Source organism: Semicossyphus pulcher, unplaced genomic scaffold (assembly GCF_022749685.1).
Source record: "Semicossyphus pulcher isolate SPU_LCO1_2020_fin unplaced genomic scaffold, fSemPul1.0.p SCAF_4, whole genome shotgun sequence".
NCBI lineage: Eukaryota > Metazoa > Chordata > Actinopteri > Labriformes > Labridae > Semicossyphus > Semicossyphus pulcher.
The window spans coordinates 31060557-31074635 of record NW_027211715.1 but is presented as its reverse complement, the minus strand read 5'-3'; the positions used below and the strand labels follow the sequence as shown (position 1 = coordinate 31074635).

At 42.3% G+C, this 14079-nt stretch overlaps 1 protein-coding gene across 1 annotated transcript in view; it reads left to right on the top strand.

The window, feature by feature from the left end:
- The window catches only part of LOC138607111 (BMP/retinoic acid-inducible neural-specific protein 3-like), a 40754-nt gene extending 27536 nt beyond the window's left edge, over positions 1–13218 (top strand). Inside the window, exons 4-8 of the mRNA XM_069679668.1 lie at positions 1081–1186; positions 1371–1607; positions 4032–4254; positions 10362–10704; positions 11597–13218. Of these exons, the coding sequence (XP_069535769.1) occupies positions 1081–1186; positions 1371–1607; positions 4032–4254; positions 10362–10704; positions 11597–12367 (1680 nt within the window). The 3' untranslated portion in view covers positions 12368–13218. The remainder of the gene's footprint in view (positions 1–1080; positions 1187–1370; positions 1608–4031; positions 4255–10361; positions 10705–11596) is intronic.
- The last annotated feature ends 861 nt before the right edge of the window (positions 13219–14079 follow it).

The following is a 14079-nucleotide window of genomic DNA, read 5'->3' as shown; positions in this document are numbered from 1 at the left end:
TTTCAGCCGCATCAAAGAAAAATTGAATCAAGTTTAAATTATAATTACCAAACATAACATAGCAGTCAGATCACATGGACACAAAGTGGATCCATTTGAGGATTTTCAAGTGAAAAATCCCACTTGGTGAAACAAATACATCATTACACCACCATTACATTTTTCCTCACGTGCACCCCCTAGAGGTAGCACCACTCTTTGGGAATCCCTGCAGTAAATGATTTGTTTCTAGCCTGATCACTTATAAAGACGTGTAAACCTTCCCTCAAACATCATCCTAAATGCACATCAAAGATGCTCTAAAAATGTCTGAGTGTATCCAAACATTCTAAAAACCTACGGAGCACACAGCTTCATCTCATGTCTTTGTGCAAAGAAACTCATTCTCAACTCATTCTTGTGTTCTGGACAAAAAAAAAAATCTGTGCCAACTTTTAAATCCTGGATGACAGCACTAACCGATACCATCCACTTGGAGAGAATCCGATACGTCCTTAACGACAGACTGGAGGACTGTGAAAGGATTTGGAGCCTGATCATCTCCTCTATAGAAGGAACAGTTAAGATGCACTGCAAAGGCAGTCGTAGTCATTGATTCTTCTAGGTGGCATTGCTCGGGGATGGACACCTCTTTTTTTCTTGTTTTTTTGTTTGCTTGTTTTTTTTATTTAGTCTTGCTTGTGTTGCATTTCCTGTATTGTTTGTTGTTTAAAATATCTGAGATGAAGTCTGTATTCCTGTTCTGCTCATGCTTCACGATTAAGATATTTGAAAAGATAACTGTATTAAATTGTATTACCATATTTATTTTGTATTCCTTTTATAGGAATATCTGAAAATTGTATCCCTTAAATCTTTCATCTTTGACAAAACCATCTTTCATCGTACTGTATTTTTATGCATTTCTACCAATGTTACAATAAAGCTTGTTTTATATGGCTGCCCTCAAACTACCCTTGAAGCAGAAATGTAGAAGTTCACTTTAATGATATAAAGAAAAATAAGTTAACATTGTGTTTTCTCTAAACTGGTTGCTGTGGGGAACTTATAAATGAGCCCTTTTTATTTGTTGTTGCCCAGGTGACAGAGACCCGCACAGGTCCTCTCGGATGCAGTAACTATGACAACCTTGATTCCGTTAGCTCCGTGCTGGTTCAGAGCCCTGAAAACAAAGTCCAGCTGCAAGGTATGTCTGATATTTAACACTTTTATTGTGTATGTTTTAGAACTGAAAGTCTTCTGAAAACATGGCACACAAAAATACTGATTTATAGACTATACTGAGTAAGTTAGAAGCTTAGCACACTTGTGACTGTTACTCCTCAGGTTCACAGTTAGATAAGTGTACTAAACCGAGCTTGGTTTTACAGGTTTGCAGCTCATCCTTCCAGTTTACCTGAGGGAGAGCTTTGTGCAGGCTGCTCTCAGCTACATAGCCTGTAATGGAGAGGGTGAATTCGTCTGCAAGGACAATGACTGCTGGTGCAACTGTGACCCCAAGTTTCCAGAGTGCAACTGCCCTTATATGGACATCCAGGCCATGGAGGAGAGCCTGGAGAGGATCACAGAGACGTGGGGGATGCTCTATAAAGAGTTTGAGGAATCAGGTAAGAAAGCCCTCTGGAAAATGATGGATTATTTCTCCTTTCCCACATTGCATGCCTCATCCTTAATGCAGGAAAATCAAACTTTTCAGATATAAATCATTCATGTGAGGGGAATAGCAGATGAATTCAAGTGTTTTATCTGCGCCGTTAAATCTGAGTGAGGATCCTATATGTGTGATCCTCCCTTTTCTATGATTTATAGGTGAGATATAATTGCAGGTTGTGAATCCTGGGCCCTGGCACACTATCTGCATAAAGCATATTAACAAGGCAAAAGTACCGAATTAAAAAATCAACATTTTTCGGCTCAGGTAGTTTACAATATGTCTGGTGCAGATTAATCTGCTATAAAGCCCATTTATTGCAAGTCCGGCTTTTCATGTCACTGGGGAAACAGAGTTTGAGTGGAAGATCCTAGCATAATGTTTGGTTATTATTGCTGTGCTCGGTCATCCTGCCTGCACAATTATTACTCTGGTGAAATCAAAATGGATGTCTTTTTTTTTTTACTCCATAGATTCAGCTGAAATATCTCTGTAAGTGCAATTACTTGCAAAGTTTATGCTTTAATAGCTGGGTGTGAAGTGAGGGCAGGAACGTGCTCAGAATGCAGACGCCCACAAGTGTCATAAACGTGTCCTTCAGCGAGGGATATCACAGGTTTCTAGTCTGCGGCTTTATCAGCAGAGGAAGGTGCCAGGAAGTGGTCCGTCCATTGCCGCAGATGAAGCTCAAATATAATTCCTCCTGAGAACCAGTGTTATTGTTAACCTTGAACCAAATGGTGACAAAAAGAAAATATTGGCCAAATGACTGCAGGTTGGTTTTTTTTATTAATGACTTCTGTGTTCCAATTATGGGAAAGGTCACGCAGCAGTTATTCAGCTAGTTACACCAAGCATGAGCGCAGTCCACAAAGTATTTTATACAGCCACGCATGATTACTGACAGCCGCAGGTGTTGGGCCACAACCTGGTTATTTATTTGTGCCTGCAGGAGTAATAAACTACTTTTAAAATGCTTGTTTGTTGAACGGAGGTCGGATAGATAATTTCTGATGCATTCAACAAGTCGGGAAATCTGAACACTGAGCGGCTTTCGTGACACAGCGTCAAGGAAATTTGTGCCAAGTTGAATTATCGATCTAGAACGGATTGTTAGCTGTTAGCATGCAGGTGTCTGTTTATAAAGATTGATAAGAAGCTAAATCATTGTCAGATGGTCGCTGATGCTTTTGCTCTCCACACGGACTTGCATACGCCGCAGCCTGCTGATACGTGATTGGTCAATACTACTCGGACTACAAGCGAAGTACAAACAGAAGCAACACTTGGCACCTAAAATCCACGTCCCTGCCTACAGATTCTACAAATTGAGACTGTTGCAACAGTAATTTTATATCTTTGTCTCCAAGACCAAAGTTCCCTTTAAAAATGTAGCTGTCTGCCTCAAAGTGGAACCTCTCTCTCCTTTTACCATCTTTAGTATCATTGTGAGCCTTGTGAGTTCCTTTTTTGTGCTGTAGTGAAGATGATCAAAATTTAAGAGGTTGCTTTTCAAAGCACCTCCAGATGCTGCATCCCAATCCAGGTCCCACATTTCTAGTCCAACAGAACAGGCTGCCAAGGCCTGTCCAATTTCAAGGCTCCTAAAAATGCAACTGAATATTACAGCCGTCTCCTGCCTCAAACTAAAAGACAACCCGGTTACCGCCTGCGTTTTTATAGTATCCCACAACCCAATGTGCTCGGGTCAATTGTTTAATGAAGCGTTGCGATGATCCTTGTAAAGTCATAAAATGTGGAAATATCTCATTACAGTATTTTATTTACGAATTTATTTGGTTTCTTGCAATCATTTCCTGGTAATTGTTAAATGGAAAAGCTACAGCAGGATGTCAATAACGGAAGCCCAGCATAAAGAACAATAAAAATGTTCTTATCAGCCATCTAGACAGGTTAGAAATACAGGAAAGCAATGAAACTCCTGTATGTTTGAGTGGCTGCAAACATGCCTACTTAACCGTTTGCCTGTTGAAGAAAGGAAGTAAATGTATTTTCTGCAAGCTGGACAGTGTGCAGGAGTTTACTACTTTCCTCTGCTACGCACCTGTCCCATGAAACAGATGAGTGAAGTTTTTCTCTACATAAACACAGGATGGAAACAAGTAAAACCACAAATATACAGTGTATTAAATGTAGCAAGGTGCACCATCTCCATCGCATGTTGAAGGTAAATGCCATGTACCATGCTGTTAATTCTGTCTGTGGCCTTTCAGACACCATCATTCATTAACAGACTATTAACAGGCTAAAAATATGGGTTTAGTAACAAGCATTTGTCATGGTGGTACCTAATGCATGCTGTTTAGAGGACAAGGGAGGCTAAAGTATCCCCTTTAATGTGTCTTTTCTGTCATTACAGATGAATTCAAGGCATTCTACACGAGACTGCCCCAGAACTATTTCCTAAATGTGTCAGCTATCCAACACTTGTGGTCGATGGACAGCTTGTTTCAGTGGCGATATGAGCAGCTGGAGAACAGCATGCGTGTCCTCTCCAGACGGGCCCAGAGAGTCATCTTCAAGCTCTTCAGTCTCAGTAAAAGATGTCACCGACAGCCCCAAGTCCACCTGCCAAGAGACCGGTTAGTGACCTATAACCCCTTCTATCTGATAATTTTTAATACAGTTTGATAGCTTGAAAATGTTTTAATGAAGAATTACTTTGTTGTTAGTGAACCTACTGCAGCCAACATGTTCACACGAAGGGAGTCTTTTTATCCACATTTCTTTTTCTGTTTCATCCATACCCCCAGTGAAGTTGTGAGTTTTTGGCATTTGGTGGCAAAGCAAAACTGTACATGAAGTAACAGCCTGCAGTTCTCTCTGTAGACCAATTTCAGGGACGTAGGTGGAAGTAAAAAAGCTGCCATTGCTGAAGTGGCATTTCACATACCCTCGAAATACCTCATGGGTGTATGTAAAGCCATTTTTATCCCTTTTGTTTGGCTTTCTAGAAATAGGTGCATCCTGCTGCGTGTAGATATCTGGCTTTTGAAGGTATTTCATTGCATTTCAACAGTACTGTACAATTTGTTATACACACATGATGAAAACCATTTAACCATAAGTTTAGCTGCAACAACACAAACTTAGAAATCCACGAGTCTCGGCTCCAATTAATCTTTAATATGTTTCATGAATAGGCAATGAAACTACGAACTCTTTATTCCATTTTATTCTGTTGACTTCATCTCCATGAAGTCCCCTGATAGCAGATTCAACGCATGTGTTTAATGGCTGCAAAAAAAGAAAAATCCACTATGAAATTTCAAGTGATTGGAAAATTGTTTCTTATTATAGACTAATTATATGTTCAAATTAAGTTTCTTCACAACAGTTTCACACACATCTTTCGAGGCTAATCAGGGCTGTTGACTGCTTGAGAAGTTGATGTAGCCCTTGTGGACAACCTTTTGATCAGCATTATGGCAGTTGTAATGTTGGGTGTTTGTGGAGCCAAATGTGACTGCATTTGGTCGACAGTGTAGAGCAGGAGAGGAGTGAGGGGTTGGCAAATGATACCAAACCTATACAATCTCTGCGTGGCTAATTAATTCGCTCGCTATTAAGGTAGCCAACCATAATTTCTCCCACAGAAACATGACACTCTATTCATGGTGACCAGAGTTATTCATTTACTGGACTACAAAAGCTAAGAGAGCTTCTCGACTGTAGCGAATCGTACCAGCTTGCAAAAATCTTGGTTGGGAGAGTGAGTGGTGTCTGAAGACACAAAACGAACAACTGAAATATCTATTATCAAAGTTTAGTTAAAGTTATAATCTCGAAGATCTCAGTTTCATTCTCTTTGGCGGCATCTACTATATAGCGATAAACAGTAATCGTGGGAGCACACTTCCCAGATATCCAGACAGTGTCTCGTGAGACGTCCACGGTTGGCTCCGGTTGTAACTCTTGATTTTCCTCGCTGATGGTCGCTTTCCGTTTCAGACTGTTTGCCTTCATCTGAGCGTCAAGTTTGTTTCTTTTTCTTTGGATTTTCACTTATTTTTGAAGTTGTATCTGTAGTCATCCATCTTTCTTTCTTTGTTCAGCCATAGTAGATTACTGTTTACTCACAACACTTGCAGAGACCGGAAAAGCAGCCGCTTAGCTCTGCCTACCCTCTCTGGCAGACCAACCACTGCTGCATGATGGAAAACGCGTCACTAACTGGGCGCCGCTTGTGATATTTTTCCACGAAAGTCACACCAGACACCCAGTCTGTAATACTGACAATGCAAAGGCTTTCATCAGTGGGCCATAGGCTCAGTCACCATTGTGTTATCTCATTCGGCGATAGATAGAGACTTAACAGACATTTATTTAAATGAAAATCTTCGAGATTATCACATTTATTAGGCCACAAATACTTCTCATTAGTTAGGTAGGGAAAGATTGTTCCCAAGGTTAAGAGAAGCCGATGTTGACTGACACCAGTGACTGTACAAAGAGTCTAAAATTACAAACTTCTGTCCACTTCAACCTACTTCGTGCCTTTGCTCCTGTGTGTGGACAGTCCACAAGCCAACAAGAGGTCACTTGACAGATATAGTTCATTTCTGTTTGACCAATGTTGTCTCATCTTTTCAGGTCGTAAAGTTTAAGTCTTCTAAGAGAGAGATTATCAACCATCAATGTCAGTGGCAAAGCTTTCACATTGACTAAGCTTCCAAAGTGATGGCAGTGATGCTTGCGAACACAACACATGAATCAACCTGCACATTAATCTATAAAGTGCCATCGGTTTGATGCCCAGTTTCTTCCTCTGTTTCTCTTCTTCTGCTGTCTCAGTGTACCCCGTCTCATTCCCTCCACCAACTTGCCATACACACATTAATCACTGATCCACGCAGCTGATATTCCCGCCCACTCGCCAGAAAGGAGTGGGAGCGCCATCGCCCTCATCCATGCAGTGTTTATCTGTATTATTACAGCGGCATCAACTGTGCAAGCCTTCCCTTTTCTTTCTGTCTGCACAGAAATCTCCATTCTCCGCGGAAGAGATTGAGAATGGGATGTTTGTCAGTTTGCCTTGGAGAGAAACGGAAGCTCTCAAAAATCCCCTCACTCTCCCTTTAACATCCTGTTCGAGGCACTCAAGTTAGATGAGAGATGTGTGATTGATTTTGCTTCCTGGGGGCTACTTTTCCAACAATTATTAGTGAGTAAGCCAGCTGAAGCAGCAGTCGGCTTAGCTTTTATTAGGCGGGTAATGATAAGGCTGCACAGTACACTTCGTGCGCAAAATTTAGTCATTAGGGAAAACGATGTATATTGTCATTCAAGTGATGATTTAAGTGCTTCTGCTTTAATCAGCTTAGTAAAGGCCTCTCTTATACATCGGCGTCTCCTGGATATTCTTTTCTTTCTGATACACAAAGGTCTTGTCAGGAGGAGTCCTCTCAGTCTTTGTTTGACTACTGAGAAGGTGCAATTAAGATTTCAGTCTAAAAAAGTTGAATTGATTTTTAATGAACTTGTCAAGACATTCTGTAGCTCAGACCCATTTCACTCTTACTCAAACTCTTTCAGTTACATTTGTCTGTACAAAGAAGAAAAGGCCCCAAGGCAATGTTATCGCATGTGATGGGCCCGGTGTCTGCTTCCTTTACATTCTTCATATTGATTTCTTTGGCTTGCCTGCTTTAATATTGATCGACTGGTTTGACACTATAAATATCATATATAGAATGCCTCTGACTTACATCAATAACAGAACAACAGTACTGGACCACATTAAGGTGTTGTGGCTGGATGGGAGCAAGTCCCTGCAGCCAGGTTGCAAAGTCTTGTACCACGGCTTACACCTCAATCCCACAGGATCCGTCTCCAGCGCGTTCCATGTGTGCCGCGACCTCCGGAGTCGATCGCGCCCATTCAAGTCAAGTCGTGATTCCACAGCAAACGCCGCGGTCCATCTCCAGTGCGTCCCACAAACGTCTCTCCACTCTGCTAAAGATACAGGCCGGGTCTATTTTTGATGGAGGCCGCTTCAAGCACACGTAAGGTTAGCAGAGCAGATCGTTCCAAACAGGAAGTCACACACGAAAACAGCAGAGAGCATCTAGTCATTTCAAAATAAAACACCATGTACAGACTCAGCGTTTTTTCCGTTTTTTTTTAAGATCAACAAACTGAAAAAAAAGAACACTTAATTAAGTAGTGTACTCAGCAATGGTAGAAGCACAAAAATCACTGAATGATATCCAGATGAGCAGATAATCAACCTCGGAGGTGCAAACTGAACTGTTTGTTTAACATTGATGTTATCGCATGATTTCGCAATTCTCGTGCAGCGCAGTGGAGTGCTGACCCAAGCAGCTGGATTCGCGAAATCACAAGATCGCAGGAAAACTACATTATCGCACGAGAATTGCGAAGTCACGTGATAACATCAACGTTAAACTAACAGTTCAGTTTGCACCTCCCAGGTTGATTATCTGCTCATTTGGAGATCATTCTGTGATTTTTGTGCTTCATGGGTGAGTACACTACTTTTCCAATATTTCAATGAGTTGAAAAACGGGAGTCTGTACCGGTTTGTTTTATTTTGAAATGACCGGATGCTGTATGCTGTTTTCGTGTCTGACTTCCTGTTTGGAACGATCTGCTCTCTTCAGCTTGAAGCGGCCTCCGTCAAAAATAGACTCTGCGCGCATTTTAAAAGAGACGGTTCTGGGACGTGCCGGAGACAGACCGTGCTGTGGAATCACGAGCATTGACTTGAATGGGCGCGATCTACTCCCGAGGTCGCGGCGCACACGGAACGCGCCGGAGACGGATCCTGTGGGATTTAGGCTTTAAATCAGAAGAGTAGAGGCTGTGGAGCTGGTTTAGCTTAGTCAGCAGAGCAGGGGCACCATGTACGACACATTGGCTGCAGGTTTCACTCCGACTCGCAGCCCTTTGGTGCATGTCTACCCCACTCTCTCCTTTCCACATATCCTGTCCATCTTCACTGTAAAAAAGAGGACTGGAGGCTGTTAGAAGCAGATTATCATCATGTATTAGACATTACCTTAGTCCAAGCTTTATAGGATATACTGGTCCTCGGCAGGGAATTTGAAATAAAAGGGACTTCCTGGAAATGTGCAAGCTTCAAACTCACTTTGGATTCCCTGACAGTTTCCCTTAAAAAAAATTCTCTCGGGGAGATTGAGAGTTTTTTTTTTAACAGGGTTTTTCCCAAAGAAGCGGCAACTGCATATTTGGCTGATTTCATTTTCAAAACACAGTGTTGCCTGCTCCGTTTTAAAGTGGCACAGAATAAGAAAGTGTGATTTACAGCAGTGGTTTGGAAGAGGAGTTGCAGGGCACGGGAAGGCCGTACATAATCACACCAGGGAACTAACAGTACAACTGCAGTCTTGACTTGGTGACGGCTTAGCTTCGCTGAAGCTGTCAGAGGTAAAATGCCTTGCCCACAGGTATCTGCTGATGGAAAGGAAGGCCCTTTCAGTTCATCTCCCATGACTGCTTTTTCCATTAGAGAGTTTTGATATTTAAATCAGTTATTTTCTGAACCCTGCTTCCCACTGCCAAGCACACAATAAGGTTAGGATACCGGGGAAAGGATGCTCCAAATGTAATCCAACAAACATTTTCAGATTAGCATAAAGTTTACCACAATACACAACCATCAAAAAGGGTTGTTTTTTTTTTGCTATCTAAAAGTAAAGCCAGCAGTATGTACTGTGAATTTCTTCTCTTCAGCAGGCAAAGAGGATAAGAGGCATAAAGGGATCACAGTCAAGAAAGTGCTTCAGACGGGAATCAAACTCTGGCCCACATGGGGGAATTATACGATGTGTGAGCGTCATTTACCCTACGGCTGCTGCGCACTTCTAATATTTATGTCACAAACTGATCAAAGACAACTCTCTCTCTCTCTTTTCTCGCACACTCTCTATCACCCTCTCATCCTTTTCAAACAACAGTGTTTGCTCATATACTTTGCATATGTAACATACATGCATCCGGCTCTTCACAGGAATCTCTCGCTTGGCTGACTCGAGGAAAACAGAAGATATTTCTACAAACACTTTCACACAATCTTAAGATCATGAGCCTGCTGGAAAGATCTTATTAAAAGTAGACTGTGGAGTTTGTTGCTGTCACATTAGAATAAAGCTCGTGTCATTTTAATACCACAAACCCTGGGAGGAAGGTAATTCTGAGATACTGAAACTTCATCTGGCAACAAGGATCATACTTATTTTAAAACACGTATCATCGAGTCAAGCACAAACATGTCACACTCTGTAATGAGTTGGTCTAGAACAAAATCTGAGTCAAGCAAAAAATGTAGCTTGATTTGAAGCTAAACTGTGGACATTTTCAGGAGCTGTAGTCTCTCTCGTGGCCTTCATTCATTGGAATTCATCCTCATCAATTTAGTTTGAAAAGCATTTTGCACATTTTTGTAAACAAAGTCTGACTTGTGTATTGAAGCTAAGTGATTTAAATGCCGTGGAAATAATGGGTATGTAACTTGCAAATAACCTAAACCGTGCTTACTTCAATCTTCTCCGTGCCGTCATGCCTGACATTATGCTGATTATGCTTTAAATATTTAAAGAGCCAGCTGTCTTAACACCCCAACAGGTGTCCTGGACCTAATAATGCAGCTATCTATTAAACTGGCTCATCCTGCCTCCATCTCCTTCTTTTTCCTTTTCCTTTGCAGGCCTCAGTCCTACTGGCTGAATCACTTCCAGTCTCTCCTGTACTGCTCTGAGAACAACCAGCTGGGGTCGTTCTCTGAGGAGCTCCACAGCTGCAGCTGCCGATACGACCACAGCCCCTGTCAGCTGCCACCGCCCTGCTCTGTTGGGGAAGGCTCTGCTTGTGCAGTATGTGCACCGGACAACCACACCCGCTGTGGGAGCTGCAACCCGGGCTTCGCCCTGACGCAGGGGGCATGCAGGCCAATGGTGGCAGACTCTTCAGAGAACTACCTGGGATTTGAGACGGACCTTCAGGATTTGGAGCTGGGCTACCTACTGCAGAGAGCTGACCGCAGGCTAGAGGTAGTTTTCTTTTAGCCTTTGTTAAATCATGTCAGACTGACCGAGACCTGAGCTGTCTTTCACAGCAGTAGCCTGGGGAGGATACTCACTCATGGGAGCCCCTCAGAATCACAAAGTCTTACCCTTCTCGCTACTGAGGAACTACATAGTTTCCCCCATGTTTTTGCTTGTATTTGTTTAACCATGTTTTAAATGATATGTGCATCTTGTTTTTGGTGCACCAATTAGAATAGACAAACAACATTACAGAAAACACGATACTGTAGGGATTTCCAGTAGATGAAGATCAGTTTGGTCTCTCAGAAATACATGAAATAATCATGACTTCTTAATGGCAAGGCATTGTTTGGCAAAACCTGGCCCAGCACTGTAAAACGAGTAGTAGCCTAATACTTGAAGGTTCGTGCTTGACATTGGGAATTGATGCATCTTAGGGCCTTCCTTTGTGGATGAAGTTGCTATATACAACTAAATCTGAAAGGCAACTAGATCTGGTAGCTTAAAAAACAAATAGGACGAATGTGTAGAATGTGTTGAGATTTTTATTTTGTTTTCAAGCCAAATGAAAAAGGTTAAAAGGAACAACGTGTCCCATGAGACACCTAATACCTATTTTTATGCCTTTAGTAATTTTCCCTTCCTTCAGTTATGTTGGCTCTACATCATAATGACACAGCCACTTTGGCCCATGTACAGTTTGTACTAAAAGAACAGGAGGAAATGTTCTGGCATGGCACCACAATCATGCTAATCAAAGTCATTTTGGGCACAAGCGTGTCACATGGCCTGCAATATGTTGTTGTGTTCCTGGTTTTAAGTATTCCACATCCACTTATCAAGACTTAAACAATTCCAAACTTACCTTATATTGATTCTGTTTTCATGTCTTTAGGTCCATGCAATTTTCATCAGCAATGACATGCGACTCAACAGCTGGTTTGACCCGTCGTGGAGAAAGAGGATGCTGCTGACGCTGAAGAGCAACAAGTACAAGTCCAATATGGTCCACATGCTGCTTGGAATATCCCTCCAGATCTGCCTTACGAAGAACAGCACCCTGGAGCCTGTCCTTACTCTCTACATCAACCCGTTTGGAGGGAGCCACTCAGAGAGCTGGTACATCCCAGTTAATGAGAATAATTTTCCAGACTGGCAGGCCACCAAGCTCGACCTTCCCTTTGAGTGTTATAACTGGACTCTGACGCTAGGCAACAAGTGGAAGACGTTCTTCGAAACCATACACATCTATCTTAGGAGCAGGATAAAGACTCAGGAAGGAGTGAATGACAGTGTTTACTACGAGCCATTAGAAATGACAGATCCCGTCCGGAACCTGGGCTACATGAAGATCAACAGCATCCAGGTCTTTGGCTACAGCATGCACTTTGACCCGGAGGCGATCCGTGACTTGATTCTGCAGCTGGACTACCCGTACACACAAGGTTCCCAAGATACAGCCATGCTCCAGCTCTTGGAAATAAGAGACCGGGTGAACCGGCTGTCCCCTCCAGGTCAGCAGAGGCTGGATCTGTTCGCTTGTCTGCTTCGGCATCGGCTCAAACTGACTGCCAGCGAGGTGGTTCGCATTCATGCCTCCTTACAGGCCTTCAGCTCACGTCTGCCCAATTCAATGGATTACGAGACCACCAAGCTGTGCAGTTAACAGCTGCTTGAACAGAGATCTGGACTGTTAAAGGCCTCAAGCAGAAGTCCCGAACAAAAGATTTAATCGTGCCCATTGTTGGGCCGATGCTTACAGCTGTGCTCTGTCTCTAGGGATTACCGAACTGTACGGTAAATGAGGAGGGAACCAGCTGTAGACAGCCGAAGAATGTACTTATATGGTTGTTTTGGTTTCTGTTTTGTGGCGACTACCTTCAGTGCTCTATCTTAAACAATGAGGTGGATCAGCGAGAAAATGCACAACTCTTTGACAAAAACTCTTTAAAGAATTCTATCGTAAAAATACAGATACCACTATATAAAAATGGAACCATCCTGTTTCAATATGACTGCTCATTTATACTGTAAGTACCAATGCCTAATGAATGGACATTTTATGGTAAAATGGTACAGTCTGTTTGTTTGTAATTTTTATATGTTCTTTTGCTTCAGTAACAGTGCACTTTCCATGAAGACCAGAAAACAGTGGTGTCAGTCAAGATTTTGTAGATAAATTGATATTAAAACATCATGTTATAACAGATAACAGCTGTTGGAATATTTTTCACGACAGTTTAAACTAGCTTTCTTTTTCTGTTGAAAATTTCAATTTAAAAAAAGGTTTGACAAATGAAAGTCGGGGTAATTATAATCAAATAATTGTTTTCTGCCATCATTTCATTTTCTCATTTCATTTCTGCTCACTTCATTAAGCTGAATTTTACCATGAACATTTTGTTCCAAGCACAAACTTTACCTAACAGTTTGTATGACTACAAAAGTTTTCTTTTCCTTCATGCCTCGGCAGGTCCAACAAACACGGTAAAGAAATAAAAATGTGTGTGAACCTCGGACCTGACCAGTCATCTTGATAACTCATTCACTAGTGTATTTGGAATGTGCTAAAGCAGGGGTTACCGGGCCTTGGGTTGTTTAGTACCTGGCCGCGAAACCGACCCAAAAAAAATAGGTGTCTAACGTTCCAAACATACATGGAGTCAGAATCGTCACACGGGCTGTGCGAAGTGTGCAACCGCACAGGTCCTTGCGCCTGCAGCAACACTTCAAAAGTAGCCAAATTCAGCTGAAAAAAGCTCTGATAAACTACGCATGGATCACCTCCTGCTCATGTCATTCACAGCATGTGGTGGAGACGTATTTTATTCTTTATAAAGGTTGTTCATGGAAATACGGGAGTGATCGCAACCCTATTGTGTCAGGGGCAGAGCATGAGAACGACACACAGGTCTGTGTCCTCACTGCGCTGCATGATTATAAACTGCTCACTGCTGGATCACATTGTTATAAATTCTTCTAAACTGCTTGTAGGTCACACTCTGGATCATCTCTCTCTGACCCACGCCATATCAGTCCGTCAGAGATGTTATAGCTAGAGTCTGGTCGGTGTAGTCAAAAAGGTTGGGAACCACTGTGCTAAAGGGTCGAGGCTAGGTGGGATGAGAAGTGGTCGAATGCAGTCGAAGTAGATGAAAGGTAGGAACCTGAGGGTCGAGACTCAGGCTGGGGGCACATCATCATTCAGCATCCCCCAGTGGTTCCTGTGTTGAGACAGGAGAGAGGAGAGGAATGGAGTTTTTAGGGGGGAGGGTTTTAAGAACTGAGACAAACAGGAGAGAAGGGGTTAGGAAGACCTATATGTGTACGCACAGGTAATTGCATTAGGGAGGCACAGGTGTGAGAGCGAACGAGACA